The sequence below is a fragment of the Epinephelus lanceolatus genome, chromosome 8 (genome assembly GCF_041903045.1).
Source record: "Epinephelus lanceolatus isolate andai-2023 chromosome 8, ASM4190304v1, whole genome shotgun sequence".
Lineage (NCBI taxonomy): Eukaryota > Metazoa > Chordata > Actinopteri > Perciformes > Serranidae > Epinephelus > Epinephelus lanceolatus.
Window position 1 is genome coordinate 8,471,879 of NC_135741.1, and position 16,398 is coordinate 8,488,276.

Consider the following 16,398-nt stretch of genomic DNA (forward strand, 5'->3'; position numbering starts at 1 on the left):
TGCCAGTCAAAGAGATTGTTCTCACCAATGGGCTGTGCTGCCGATTAAACATGCTGAAACAGCCAATGGTGTGGGACACATCACAATAATTACGGCGACAGATGCTCATCAATGGCCTGAACACTGACCGACAGCTGACAGTCAGCCTGGTAAAGAGCTAACTATGAAAGACAAAGCAAGTGTCATGCTAGAGGAGGATTTTCCACAACCCGAAAACCCAGAAGCTGTTCTTATTAATGATGTATAACAGATTTATAAAACACTAGCATGACTTATTTAACATTATTACGGCCATTTGTTGCAGCTGATATCCTCCTCATAAAAACTGCTTCCTAAATGCACAAGTACTTATAATATTATTGGTAAAGCCAGCAAGTAATGAGCTCCACTGCAGTGAAATTATCTCTCATCTTCCTCTCCACTTGGGACGGTATCACAGCAACAGGTTTGTTTAGGCCGGCCTCGGTATCAGCAGGACTTGGACTGCTCGGCTCTGTTTGGAGTAACTTAGGCTGCTGTGAAAAAATTCAAGGCATGCTAAAAACATAATATACAGGAGCCTGGCATCCCTAAGAGAGAGTCTCACTGTCTGTTCCTCTCCGCAGGTAGCCATGTTTGGAAGTGCTGACAAACAGAGAAGAAAGACAGAATGCATGGGGTCCGGGCTGGTGACTGGCCTCTCGCCAAAATGTCACGTCCTGCTCATATTTGGGCTCCAACTATGGTCACCTTTCATAACCACGCTTGATTGTGTGTGTGTTTGGAGTCAACAGCAGCACTTTTAATATTAAAGAGAAGTGGTTTTGCTGCTTTGTATGGATTTTGAGTTTGTAAAAAAAGGGTTAAGTATTAAAAATGCCACATTTAGCTCTTTGTTTTAGGGACGCCTGCGCACAGGGGGATTTGCTTAAAGCCGTCACCCAATGAGTCAGTCACTAAGGTAGAGGAATCTCATAATTAAGGCCTCATTAAAGCCACACAGCACAACTATGTTGGTTTACTGGGCAGACAGAAACCTCACAGATTCACAATGGGGCCATTCATAATACCTCACTCCTCTGAAGGAAAAGAGAAAAGGCAGTTGCTCTTAGCATTTCGGCAGATGTAATTGCAATCACTCAGCTTGTCTGATGCTGATAATGGGGCGATGGGAAATTCCTGTCAGAGTCGTGGCGCAGGGTGGTTTCGCAACCACTTTGGCAGGCTCCGTGTTCCACTGCAGGGCAGCGAATGCGTTACGGCATGCTCACATAGCTGTCATTAAACACATTTTGGAAAGAAAAAAAAAAAACATAAGACAATCACAACTCACAAGTGTGTGCCGTTCGCTCTGCTTCTTGAGCAATGAAAAAGCAAATATTATGTAAACGTATATCGTCTGTCATCCCCGCACTGTTAAACATGTTGAAAGACTACAGCTTGTGAAAAAAAGGAAAGTGAATAGCGATCTCACTCACCTAACACACACTGTTAATTCTGTCTGGACTGTTTTCTTTATTTTCATTTGTCATTTTCAGAACATTTCTCCTGACTGGTAGTTTATGTGAAAAATAAGCTGTTGGGAAATAAGAACACACATTAACTGGTGCCTGAAAATGTGGCAAGTTCGTTTAAAAATGAAAAAAGTAATGTTTGTTTTCCAAATTTTGGCTTTCAGCAAGCAGCCCATTCCTGTCTACAGTAGGTGGCTGAAATAGCACGTGGGTGCGACGTTCTTGTGGTTGGTTCTTGGGTACAGTATGTGACACTTGGCATCTCAGCAATGCTTCCATAAGAAGCCTCTATTATAAGGCATTCATGCAATGATGCTAACAAGCTCATTTTACTGTCTGGATAGGCATTTGTGCAATAAAGTCTTTCTTATTAGTGCTTTGTGAGACCACCCAAGAAACAATGTAGTGATATTACAGATTATCTAATAATCTCCAAAGAGCAGCAATAAAGGCCCATTAACCGGTCTGCAGCATGTTGTGATGGACAACAGCTATTCACTTTTAATTAAACTGGAAACTTGAGAAATATAAAATACATTAAAAACAGACTAGACAAATTAGATTTAGCTCCCTGGACACATGATCCTAAATGACGTGCAGTGGGTCTCAAGATGTTTTAGTAATATTTTACAGGTAGTTATGAATTCGCTTGGTGCTCTGCCAGCATTTGCAAAGGTATTTGAAGTATTTGGGGTGTTTTACAATTCAAATGATGCCGCAGAGAAATGTTTTGCTGAGCTCCAGAGAACTTTTTTTTCCTAAATAAATCAAAGATACTGAAGAAAAAGAAGAAATTCTGACAGCAACTCAGTGAAGTTTAGATATTTCCCTGCCTTGAGCAAGTGATAATAATAAAGTGTTTAAAGGTACACAAAGCAGGATGTTGGTTATGGTTTGTAAACACGGTCAACAGCAAAAGTGAAAGTAAAACCCCAAGTTCACTTTCATCTGGTGTTTGGCTCAAGCGGTAACCTGCAGGGCTGAAAAATGAAGCCAATGCAAAAGCGCAAAAAAACTGCAGTTCCTTGAATGGCCACTTGAGGCTGGCTCCAAATGTGAGTCAATCCCCATAGACCTCCATGTTAAAATGCCCAACTTTACAGAAGAAAAAAACATGTTTACAGCCTGGTACAAAAACAGTTTTGGTCTGTGTAGCTAATTTCAACATTAATGACGACTGTAAGGGGGCACATTTTCATAAAACTCACAGGCTTACATTTAATTAAGGCTAAAAGTTATGTTTCTTTTGGGTGCTTTCACACCTGCCTTGTTTGGTTCGGTTCAATCAAACTCAAGTTTGTTTGCCCCCTAAGTGCAGTTCGTTTGGGCAGGTGTAACCTTAAAAGTGGGCAACTTTAAGTGACAGACTATCTGCGAGGCATCTATGAGTCAAACCCACCCCTCGCTCCACCCTCTTGTCCAAATATGGTCACCTCTGGCTTGAAAAAAACAACACAATAACAAAAATGCTGAACTTGAGGCTTCAAAACAGGTGTCAAAAATCAATGGGTGACGACAGGGTGGCTACATCCATTTTCTTTTACAGTCTATGGTTTTGCCTTGGTATTGTCTTTTTTTTTTTTTTTTCTTTGCATCTATTGAATGGCTAGTGCCTACCGTATGACACCTGGAAGCTACCTTTTAATGAAGCCCCAATCTGACCTGAGCGCTATGGGGGCACACGCCCATAAACATCCCAGACACTCTGCAGTCTCTGCAGATAAAAACTAGGGCTGAGCAAATACATGATTATCTGTATCTGTATCTGTATCTGTAATTGGCTAACCAACTAAATTATCTGTATCTGTAAATGTACTTGAAATGGGCGTGGTTTAGACCAGAAGTGGGTGGAGTTTGGATTGAAACTGGGTGGGGCCAAATTGGAATTTTAAGCCTGAAATTGATATGGGTTGATCAGAAAACTATTTACATACAACAATCTCAGAACTGAACTTCAGATATTGACACATTTCCCTCATTTTGTACTCTTATTTGTATAAAGTACTACAAATTTTGCATAGTATACCTATAAATGAACGAACATCACTATTACCATCATTATTATGGGCGGAGACCGAATGGCATCATTTTTAAAAAGTTTAATTTCAAATTACAGCATAATATGGATAATAAAAAAATAGCAAAAAGATAAATTTTATTCTTGCAATAATCTGTGGTTTCAAGAGTCCACGAGTGTCAATCAACAAGTGATTCATACACATAAATACCATAGTAAATTTCAATGCTTTCCAATGTAACTGGTGTATTAGTTATTATAAATTACAAACATCTATATGTCAAGAAAATAATAAAATACAGTAAAAAATTAAAAAAAAGATGATGAATGATAACACAAAATAGACTGTAAAAATAATCTTAAGGTAAAAAAACAGTTCTCTTACAGCTCTTAACAGTCGAAGTGAATCTCGATTTGTCTGACACATTTAAAAAAGGCGTATGCACATAATCGTGGATAACCAGCTTTTTCTCCGTTATAGTGTATGTGGTGTGTTGTGCTGACTTTGCACAGACATCTGTGGTGCAAAGAGAATTCAAATTTGTTGAACTTTGACCTGGGCTGACGTTTGTTGCTTTTCACCACTGCTTGAACTGAAAGATGGAATTACTTGTGTCTTTAAATTTCCATGAGCGTACAATAATATAACCGGCCTCATATCGACACCACACAAATCAGATATTCGCTCTGTAAAATTTCAGCATGCAGATGCAGCTTTGCAATCTAATGCTAGCAACAATGGCATTGTGCTTAGGTGGTGTTGTCTAGTAAAACGCCACTGGGTGTCCGGTAGTGGTAAACACGGCACCAACCAATTCGGAGAGCACAGCGCAAGACCCTTCTTTTCCTGCTGTAATGTGAAAAGGCTTTAAGAGTCTATAGCCATGCTAACGGCTCTATGAGGCTGTATGTTGGGCACAATGACTGTTTGAGCTAAACGCTAACATCAGCATGCTAACCTTGTCACTATGGCAATGCTAACATTTAGTGGGTACAATGCTAAACATGTTTACCATCTTAGCGGGTTAGCATGCTAACATTGGTTACAAATTCTTCCTGAGGAGATCAGATTTAATGCCAATCCATCCAATAGTTGGTGCAATATTTCACTCAAAACAACAAATGTCAGCCTCATGGCGAGGCTACCATGGATGTATAAAGAGAACTGGATAAAGCTTTGGAGACGGGGCCCCATTCACTCCTATGAAAGTTGCTCACTGGAGCAAAAAGTCACAGAAGGCCGAACTCTGTGCGCAAAATAACCTGAATCTTTACTAGACTTTCGAAATGTTATCGGACTGAATACGTCAAATCCTGATATGAGTGAGTCATCTATGAAATAAGTCATCTCTCAAAGGTTTTGACGCTCAAAAAAATGTATCCACTGATTTAGAGACGTCTCTTTTACAATGTAAGTCTATAGGAAAAGGTCTTTGGCATTATGTAACAGACCCAAAAGTTGTAATGCCACTGTTTGCCCACTATAAACTTGGCCTCAAAGTTTAGCGCTGTTCCTGGGGGCTTGAAGGCTACATGAAAAGTCAAAGGACCACCGAAAACAGTAGAATTCATTCTCTTGGGACCACAAATGTCTGTGCAAAATCTCATGGAAATCTATCCAACAGTTGTTGAGATATTTTGGCATGAACTAAAATGGTGGACCAAATGACGCTGGACACACTGCTAGAATGACTAAAAATGCAGTTATAGTAAATGACAAAATATGTAATTACTATGGCTGTCAAGCAATTAAAAAAAAAAAGAATTTTGGCAGGTGTGTCATAGTAAGGCTGCTGGATTTTGGACACAACTGTCCCGTCCTCTTAGTCAGTCACAAGTAGACGTACTCAGTTTGTGTCTGAACACCTGGTCGACTGTGGTTTGATGAGGCTGGCTGCTAGCTCTAGCATTAGAGGCTGTGCTAGCTCTGACCTCCGGGTTCGCTGCTAATTGCTTTGCGTTAAGGTGATATTTTCGACTACAAGTACTCCGATAGTACGAAAATTCCTCCCTGCAGATATTGCAGAGAACGATGCTCCTATCAACAGTTCCATCGGGTGTTTTTAAATGTAATTTTCTGCTCACAGGGCCAAGCAGCATTGTCTCATCTGCCTCCATCATGTGACAAAGCCACTGTGGCTTTCAATGAAGCATCTTGTCAAAGGGTACCATGGAACGCGATCAATCGCGTTGTTGTTAATTAATGAAAATGAACGCATTATTCTGACAGCCCTTGTAATTACATATGTGGGACAAGGTCTCGTGAGGGTGTATTCTGTCTATTGAGCATGTTTCCATTGTCCAGTGTACTCACAGTCTATGTACCATATAACATATATAAGTGTGAGACTTAATCCATGATAAACAATAACTATAGTTCTTGAGTGTGTACATAATAGATCACGTAGACAACAAACATTAACATGTCAGTACACATTTAACACAAATGTACTTTCTCATGTTCTCCAGCTCTTCCAATATCTTTCGAGAGAACATCAAAAAACATTGATATTTGGTTTACCGCAAAGGTCTTCAACAACCAGGAAAAGTATACTGTAACAGATGTACTTTATTTTCAGGTTATTTTTATTGGTGAAGCGACAGGCATCCAAGTTCCTCGGGGAAGTGGCAGTGGTGCGCTGTGAAAAACAACCTCAGTCCTTGAGTTCTTCACACTGTCCTTTCACCATCTGACAAGCAGTCAAGTCCATGTCAGCCTCGCTTCCTTCCTTCAAACCTCCCCTGTGGTTTGGTACCAAGCAGTCCATTGAAAAAACAAAACAAAAAAGGCAGCAGTGGATGGTTGGATGATGCCTTGTTCATGTCGTGAGGCTATACACCGAGCAGCATGCCCATAAAATCGGACCCATTCTGTATTGTGATGGAGGCGCCTGCTGCGTTATCCACAAATATGGAGGTGTACTGCCCAGCCTGTGGAGGAAATACACAACAATGATGCAGGAAAGATTTGCACCAATACAGATGTTTCATGTTAGTGTGTTTCTCAGCGTGGTGCTCACCTGCAGCTCCAGCAGCCCCTGCACACTGACAGTGAATATCTTGCTGTTACTTTCTAATCCAACAATCATCTCCAGTGAACTGCAATGATATCAAAACAAGAACATTTCAGAATAAATATTGTGTTTTCAACAATTTGCGCCAAATTACCATTCTTTAAGACATCGTTAAAGTGCAAAATGCCTTATCTTTTAAGGAATCATTCTATATCTTCTTACCGAGTTAGATGAGAAACTCACTCATGTGTATGTACAAGTATGATGCTACCACCAGCAACTAGCTAGATTAGCTTAGCACAAAGACAGGTCATGAAGGAAACAGCTAGCCTGGCTCAGTCTAAACCTGCATACCCAACACATTCTCATTCCCAACTCGTCAAATGCGTATGATTAGTCATTGGCCTTACACGTCAAAATATGACTTGCGTACCCCTCCAGTGTCAGTTTTGGATGCTCAAGGACGGCATGTCATAGAACTATAGTTGGACAGAACCAGGCTAGCTGCTTCCTCCTGTTTCCAGTCTTTATGCTAAGCTAAGCAAAGCTAAGCTGAACATCTCCTAGCTGTAGCTTCATATTTACTGTAAAGGTAAGTAAGTTACGTGTAAACAACAATCCACCTTTTATTACCTTCAGACAGAGCCACGCTAGCTGTTTGCTCCTGTTTCCAGTCTTCATGCTGAGCTAAGCTAACCAGGTGCAGCTTCATACTTAGCGTACAAACATGACAGTGGTATTAAATTTTCTTATCTAACTCTGAGCCAGAAAGCAAACAAGCGTATTTCCCAAAATGTCAAACTTTTCCTTTAACAACTCCGTGCCCTGAGAGTCTGTGTAGATGGCTGTAACATCACTGCAGGCTCTAACCACACACAGAGAGCACTGGCTCCTGTTAAGTGGAAAATGCTACATTTTTATGGCAAATCAATCATGTTTGTCTTCACTCCAACTGCCATCACAATGAGCCTCATTTCACATTCTCTGCATTTTCATGTGTGGGAGGACGAGACTGGCTGGGGCTTTGGCTCGAAAGAACCAAAAGCCAAGGACTCTTTTGGGTTAGGTAACCCATCATAATAATATTATTTATACGTTCTCCTCATTGTACCAAGCTAGAAGGGAGGCTGCGGAGCTCTGCGCAGTCCGGGGGAGATTTGAGGGAGCAATTCATTTCTGCAGTTTTCACTGACTTTATGTAAATAGAGATTTTGAAATATTGGAAAGAACTCAAAACCTTCCCCGACTGGATTTGTAATTTCTCGTCATGTAGAAACGCTGTATCAGATACTTCATTATCTGACTCCCACATCCCAAACAAGGGCATTTCGCTGCTGTGCTGCTGAGTGTAACAGGCTGCCTGAAGTGTCAAAGGTGAGTCTATAAAGATTAGTTAGGCGACAGGGACGAGGGCTCCGAGTGAGAGGACATTTCCTTTAAAGACCTGCTCTGCTTTTATACAGGAAATGCCAAACTGGTTCCACACAAACAGTAACAGACAACACCTTCAACAGCTCGTAAATTCTGTTGACAGTTCAGGCAGCATTAAACGCCAATAAAATATCACTGTTACACAAGGAAAGTAAACAATTTGTCAAAACAAGAATGTCAAGAATGCAACGTGATGGTTGTTGTTGTCAGAGTAATTGTTCCCTAGATCAGTTTTATTAACTCTTATTGGTGATAGGTGGTATGACTGATCTGCATGTGCTTTAGCCATGTAAATAAAAACCACATGGATACAATCTATTGAGGTAACAGAGAGTTTTCGGCAGAGTGAATTCGATTTGGATTCAAGGAATGAATATATAAACATACATATTTTCCCTCTTACCTGTAGTGCTATTTGTCATCCTGGATTGTTTTGGTGTGAGTTGCAGAGTGTTGGAGATACCGGACGTCGAGATGTCTGTCTTCTCTCCAATATAATGGAACTTGATTTCATTCAGTTTGTGGTCCTCAAAGCAGCAAAAAATATATTTGAAAAATTCAACAGCAATGTCTCTTTCCAGAAACTATGACCGGGTTACTCAAGATAATCCACAGACCTTGTTGTGAGCAGTTTCATGTAGCAAGGTTTCCCCCACATTTATTTCTTTGTGGCGGCCCGCCACAGTATCAGCATTGTCCACCACTTATTGATTTTTATTTTTGGAGTTGGACCATTAATTCAGAGCGCTGTTGGATTATATTTAGTGTCTGTTTATTCAAAGCACAATACCTCCAGAGTGCATTGTGTACTCTGGGCACAGACAAAGCAGCACAGTGCCAGGCACAATGAAAATGAGACTTAGACATTTTTTAATTCATGTAAAAATAGTCTATTTCTTAGAACAACAGCACTCTCATTTTAGTGTTGCCCATAATTTTTCCATTCTACTTTACGTGAAACTGGCTCTGTCCAAACTATGCACCCTGCAGTCCAGCACTGCATCTGATCTGTGCGATGGCAGCAACAGAAAGTTTGCTTTCACTCGCCTCTGCAGCAGCTGTTCCTCTAATTCACCAATCTGATCTGATCAGCTCTGATTGATCCGACCTTAAACTGAACACACAGATCAATTCTCCACCCCACGACACTCTGGGCTTTGTTTAAGGACCCGCAATGCAGAGAGGGGACATGGAAAGATCACGAGGACACGCACACACACAAAGAGACAAACAACAAATGACAAAACTTTGTCAGCTACCGCCACACATAACTTTTAAGTCTGTGGGAAACATTTTATTTTCTTTCTGCCAAACTACACCTGCTAACCATAACATGGCACAAAACAAAGTGTGCATGTACTGCTAGCTCACCTACCACCACTGAGCTAGCTAACATTACTGCTCAGCCGAGGAGGACGCCATTAAGGTTTTCATCTTGCACTGTCACAAGCACAAGCCTCTCGTCCATGAGTAGATACACACTTCCTTCTGCGCAGTGATACAGTTGCCAGGTGAAGAAAATAGTTCCTACATGAACTGCTCAAAACAAGGTCTGTGGATTATCTTGAGTAACTGGGTCATGATTTCTGTAAAGGGACATTGCTGCCACTTTGAGCACCACAAGCTGAGTGCCATCTAGTTCCATTATATTGGAGAGAAGGCAGACATCTCTACAGCTGATATCTCCAACACTCTGCAACTGACACCAAAACAGTCTGGACTGATAAATAGCACTACAGGTAAGAGGAAAAATATGTAATTTTGATTTGGGGGTGAACTGTCCCTTTAACAACAAGGGCATTTACTGTCCATGTAAATGCAGGATATGCTTCCTGAAGTACTCCAAAAGAAAAAACAGAATACTGTGGCATGTGGAGATCTTATCCATGTTTCTGAACATGCTCTGTTGGTACAGAAAGTAGAGGCTGAGACATCTAGGAGTCACGACAAAAATGCACACACACGATCAAAACCTGATACTGTGCATTCATGAGTAACCAGGTTTATCCATTTCCATGTTAACATCAAATCTGGGATAAGATTTAAACCAGAATAAGACTCAAAACTGAGATGTGAGTGCGCATGTTAGCACACTTAATAATACAGAATACCTACGTGTATCTGTGGCAGAGTGATTCGATGCAGATCAGCACCCGAACATTATCCCTGGCCTTGAGCTGACTCTTGCTCCTCTTCACCTCATTGTGGTCTGCATGGAGGTAAAATGTTCACAATCAACATGTGGATACTGACTCAGCCATTGCTCACAAATACATATATATATTCCCCTTGAAGTGAACAAAACTCAACAGGCCTGTCAGGCTATGGATTTCTCCACACCCTGAAGCTGTCTGTATACATGAGGCTGTTGATAGTCTGTTTATAAAGAGTTTGGATGACGGATTTTTTAGTCTTTCCAACTCCAAAACCAAAAACACAAGAGCAGAAGTGTAAGTAATGGATTAAACTGTGTGTTAGTGGTTCGTTCCTGCTCTTTATTGGATTTGGTGCAGTTTACACTCTAGCAATCCCAGCTCACATTACCTGAGATAGCATTAAGTTTGTTAAATACATCAGTCGTCATCCTGAAAGACTTTTATCTTGTAACAAAAAAGGTGAAAATATGAACAAATATGTGAGCTAAGCAGCCAAACAGGGTAATATTAGAACACACGGACAGTCTGATCTTTCATTTTTCCGTAACATACTTTTAATACTTGGTCTTACTAGCTCTACACTGTAATACAAAAACACCGCTAGGAAAAAGAGATGACTGGTTGCTCTGTATAATCAAGCATAGATCATAATATCGGGTGCTTGTGGAGAGTGGAAAACAACTGAATACACAGGACGGCAATCCAAACACTGCAAAAAATTATCAACGAGGACGGAAAACTATTTAAAAAACATTTTTGAAAGCAGTGATGAAGACCCACTGTGGTTGAAAAATATTGGCTCTTTTCATGATTTAACCACTACAATAAAAGCTTTTAATATCTCCTTCCTTATTGATATCATTTTTTGAGTGTCTGGATTACCTGTGTACAAGAACAGAGCTGTTTCTATTTTTCCACATCTTTTACATGAGTTATCAATTGGTAAAAATGCTACCTTTTTCCTGGGGCATGTAGCTTTAGCCTCAGTCTTTAAGCACAATATCATGTAGGTAAACATCATATTTAAGACCCTTTTTACAGAGTTGTCACTTTAAAACAAGTCAGCTGGAAATATTAAAAAGTCAGACCAAGACAGCTTTTTCAACTAACCCATGGAGCTAAAGTAAGCTAGCTACAACTGATGGAATTTGTCAGATGTCATGTCAGGGATGAAAACCAATCATTGTCAGCTAGAAATAAAATGGTCTTGTCTGCCTCTGTCTGAAATTAAGGACCCATTATTCCAAAATTCATAGGTGCTGTGAAGGAGAGGAATGTTTTACAGGTGCAGCAACAGTAAATAAGGGGGGGCGTGGGGCTCAGTAAACAGTCAGTCAAAACATTAAGGACTAGAACACATCGTGTCTTTTAATGCCTGGAAAATGTGAGGTCAGGCACTGGGTGCTATGCCTACTTCTAAGGGCAGGGTTGTGCCTGATGTTGCACAGTGATGGAGCTGACCTTCTTTCAGGTGTTGTATTTTAAAACATCGTTTGTGGGACAGATGTAAAGCCCAACACTAAGATGATCAATTTCTCGTCCTTATTTACCACAGGCTGATAGTTACCGAATAAATGAAAGATATCTGCTTGTGATTAGTTCCATGAGCTGAACTATGTTTATCTCAGGGTTCAGCTGTCACGCCCTGAAAAAAAGGCACTTGGGAAAGTTTGAAGGGCACAACATTGTTGTTGCTTTTGAGCTCGTCTTCAGTCGTCTACGTTGAAAACAATGGATTTGAGGGTGTAAAAAATGCAACATGTGTCATGGCCCTGAAGTGCTTAATCAATTATGTACAAAATTTAGAGGATCCAGGACTGCTCCTTGACTGTTTGAAACTCTTAAGGCCTCAGTATATTATATGTACTGTGATACCATATAAAAGAGTGACTGTGATTTACCGATGTGGACGTTAGCAGAGAACTGGTAGATCCCAGTGATGGGAGCAGTGAATCTCCCAGTAGACTGGTCCATTCCTGTCCCTCTGAGGAAGGCTCCTTTAGCTGGTGGCTGAAAGCACAGAACCTTATATTAGTACATTTTAGAGTGATAATGAATTCTCTGGGAGATAGTCAGAGTTCAGCTCTCAACAAAAGAGGAAGGGTATACAAACACTCATAGTCTTTTGAATAAACTGGTCCTTTAGCGACCAAGATACCTCGCCTGCTGTCTAACATTTAGCAAGTTCATTAGCTTGGAGAGCTTCTTTTATCTCTTCATTAACTCTGTATTGAATGACACGATATACAATCCTGAGAACAAAATGTCAGGGGACAGTAAATGGCACAGTAAAGACAAAGCAGAAAGAACGTCAGAGAGCTAGCGCAAGCTAGGCTGTGTTAGCAGTTAGCTCACTGGCTAAAGTTTACCCACTAGACCTGCAAGTTGTCACAGTGTCACTAGGCTCATAGAATTCGGCATGTCATAACATCTTTGGTTGGACGACATATTGTCCCAGAAAAAGAAATGTGATAATTAGGGATGCACAATATTGGATTTTTTTTGCCGATATATGATATGCTGATATCTAACAACTCATTTGCCGATAACCGATACCGATATCGATATATCCACTTTTTTCCCCACCTAATTTTAGTGATCATCAAGTCTCTTCTGTAATGGAATTAACATCATAATATACATACATACTTTTATCATGATGGCCAGCCAGCAGATGGAGACATGAAATACAAAACTTTTCAATGTATGTAATACTTATTAATTGTGCAAGTTAATAAAAAGAATGTTGGCCATTTCCGATACTTCATTTTAAGGCCAATATTGGATGATATGAATGACCTGTCGATATTATCATAAATCCCTAGTTATAAACAATATTACCCATGTTGAGACCATCTTACATCACTGATATAATGATAATATAATGGCATAATAATACAAGAAAACCATTTAAAAGAGCAATGAACTTTTATGTCTTGAGACTATTCAGACACTAGAAATGGAATTTGGAATAAAACGTTTAAAAAAGTCATTAAAAGTAATTAATGCCTGTAAATATATACAAGAAAGTATATATAAAATTGTAGTACCTTCTTAGAAGTAGCCCAAAAATACTCAGTTGGAGACTTCATACAGAATTTAACCAACAAAAACAAAACTAAGTGATGAATCTTGCAACTAACAGACAAACTTAGAGAAGCTCCTGGAACACCACAGTTACCTCCATAATCCGTCCGGTGTGCTGCAGTTGGCTCACGTGGATGGACGGTCTGAGAGTCAGAGGGTTTGATGGTGGATTTACGGAGTAGGGGATAAAGTTGTTGGAGGGTATAACAACAAACGACAGATTTGTTGGCTTGTTGCCAGGGACTGGCAAGCTAACAACCATCAGGACTGTGCCTTTTTCACTCCATAAGTGCAGCCGCAGGCTATCGGTAAGCTACGCTGTGTCATCTCTGAAGTTTGGTTTTAGTCTTCTTAGGAATCGGGCAAGCAATGGATGGGGATTGATGCGCCAAAATGTTGGTGATAAGCTGATGACATAATTATCATGACAGGCCTATATGGAGCCACATATTTCATGAAGACATGTAGACGAATTTCACTGTTCCACTTTCTGGTGTGACGAGGCTTAAAGGCCCCTGAAGACATGTTAATTTTAATCCTCGGTTGCCTTGTGTTCTATTTTTGTCTGTCTATTTACTTCTGACTCTGCAAAAACATGTACAACATCTTCTCCAAAGCCATAGTAACACGCCTATTCTAACATAGTGCTGTGTTAGCATGTTAAATAGTTCAGCAAAGCTTAATCCTCCCTCCTCCAGCCTTGTCAGCCCATCCCAACAGGGCATAGTTCTTCCACTACAGCATGCTGTTTCAAACAGTGTCTATTTCTGTCCTCTCCACACTTTATTCCAAGTCAGAGACAGAGTGCCTTTTGTATGCCGCCCAGAGAGTGATGTGTAGAATTGAAAAAGTAGATATTTTTGACCAAAGAGCCAGTCTGAGTCTCAGAGTGGCAGCACATGCTTTGCCAGTGCCAGTTACCAGCGAAGGGATGATCCTCTCATAATTCCCCCACATGCAAACTAAGCGATGATTACCAAACACTCGCTCTTTCAAACACAGTTAAGACAGAGAAGCAAATGGGTCAGAAACAAAGCGTGTAACCATGCAGAGGAGGATTAGCCAAAACTTTTTCTTTTTCAGCCATGCACTGGGAGCAAAGCCGAACCAGTTCATAAACATTTACTCAGTTTCAAACAAACATACTGTCTGAAAGTTCTGGAGCTCCACCAGAGTCTTCTTGTCGACCACCACAGGTCCCTTGAGCTTGCAGTGGAAAGCCTCCTCTATTCGCCGGTAGGAGGTCATCCCCTCCAGGGTGAGGAGAGCAGTAGGTAGCTGGCTGGGGCTGGTTTGTCTGTCCAGTGCTGCTGCTCTCCTCTCTGTAGCCTCTGACAGAGAAACATCCAGGTCATAACAGTGCAGATTGAGTAAGCATTGATTTTCAAACTATTTTCTCATGATAATGTGATGAAATATTATATTGTGGACATAAAATTGTGCATATCCAAATGTTAACTGTAGGTTATCTCTGCAAAAATAAAGAATGGGGAGCTGAAATGTGCCTGGGCTGGAAAACCAACATGTTTCTACCTTTAATCATGTCTTTGAACTCCTGCAAAAGAACTTCCTGGGTCACTTCAGCCCCAGGAGAGCCAGGAGGTCCCTGAGGGCCAGGAGGACCTGGAGGACCAGGTGGGCCCGGCTTGCAGAGAAAAGATATACAAAACATTGTCATGCATCAAACTTGATCTGAAAGTCATTATGCAAGTTTGTCTTATTCACCAGTTGCTGTAGTAAACAAAGAAAACATGCCAGTTATCATAAATCAAGTGCAACTGTTTGAAGAACTGCAAGACACAGAGTCCATCTACTGGGTTTACCAGGGGTCGTTTGCGTTTGCGACATTTTCCAGGGAAGTTGCCAACAGGTCTTTTGACAAAGTCCATCCATGATCCCAGTGGATCCACTCGCTGGTTGTCTGAAATCTGCAGGAGAAACAAAGACACAGACAAAGAATTTATTATGAATTAATGGACCAATGTGAGCATTAACCTATTCGAAATAAAGGATATCAAGGAAAATTACGATATAATTAATAATAAGTGTCTTTTCAGAATGGTTTACAGGCTGCATAGTAAAATAAACAGCATTACAAAAAATGTATACGCCAAGCGGCAACCTCCTGGGCAGAAAAATTAAGCCAATGCTGAAGTGCCTAAAACTGCAGTTCCTCTAATGGCCACTTGAGGCTGGCTCCAAGAGTGAGTCAATCCCCATAGACTCCCATGTTAAAATGTCCAACTTTACAGAAGAAATAAACATGTTTACAGCCTGGTACAAAAAACAGTTTTGGTCTGTGTAGCTAATTTCAACATTCATGACGACTGTACGGGGGCGATTTTTTTATAAACCTCGACTGTTTACATTTTATTTAGGCTTAAAGGTTCATGTATTTAATGGCAGGCCGCTTTGAGTGACAGGCTGTCTGCTGGCCAACAACAGTTTTGGTCTCTTTAGCTGATTTCCCTGGTGTGACAACTGTACAGAGGTGAATCTTTATATAACTCACCTGCTTAAATGTTAAGATGGCTTAATGTTGTGCATAATTAAGGTTGGGGCCATTCTGAGCGACAGGTGGTTGCCATCCGTTGACACCACTGATTAGGTAACGTAACCATGGTATTACCCCAGATTCATTGAGTACAGGCGTAACCCTAGCCATCGCTATATCTGTGTGTTTTAAATTCATGAAAGTTGTTGGATAGGTATACAGACAAGGATAGAGCCTTCTTCATTTCGTCAGTATTTGTGTATGTTTTCTGAAAGCTAACAGATATGGACAAAATAGAGTAGCACCATCAGAGATCAGGGGGGCAGTGTAGCATAGTTCAAGCATGATACGACCGTAGGAGATAATGAAGACATAAAAAAACGGCGGAATGGAGGGAAACCATATCATAGTGAAAAGAATTCTCCGTTAATGGTACATCATTATGACCTCCTCCCCTGTCACCTCGTTCGTCATCGTGTGAAACTTTTGACTTTGCCCTCTAGTGCCATTTATTGGTTGTATATATGCCATCATAAAAGATAAATGGAAGTATTTGGGCAGTGACATTTACAACGTTTTAAACGGACATATCCATTTTGGTACATAAAGGGTGTATAAATGAGCCCTAAAAAGTCTTGTTCAGTGTTTGGTTGTACTACAAGACCCTCTAAGGAGTCAAACATTCAGTTTTTCCGGTAATTCAGTT

At 40.6% G+C, this 16,398-nt stretch overlaps 1 protein-coding gene across 1 annotated transcript in view; it reads right to left on the bottom strand.

The window, feature by feature from the left end:
• Positions 1-3,577: 3,577 nt before the first annotated feature.
• c1qtnf12 (C1q and TNF related 12) overlaps positions 3,578-16,398 on the bottom strand; it is a 30,137-nt gene continuing 17,316 nt past the window's right edge. Inside the window, exons 2-8 of the mRNA XM_033628037.2 lie at positions 15,022-15,126; positions 14,732-14,843; positions 14,345-14,529; positions 12,013-12,121; positions 10,071-10,164; positions 6,531-6,609; positions 3,578-6,441 (exon numbers count right to left, since the gene is read on the bottom strand). Of these exons, the coding sequence (XP_033483928.1) occupies positions 6,343-6,441; positions 6,531-6,609; positions 10,071-10,164; positions 12,013-12,121; positions 14,345-14,529; positions 14,732-14,843; positions 15,022-15,126 (783 nt within the window). The 3' untranslated portion in view covers positions 3,578-6,342. The remainder of the gene's footprint in view (positions 6,442-6,530; positions 6,610-10,070; positions 10,165-12,012; positions 12,122-14,344; positions 14,530-14,731; positions 14,844-15,021; positions 15,127-16,398) is intronic.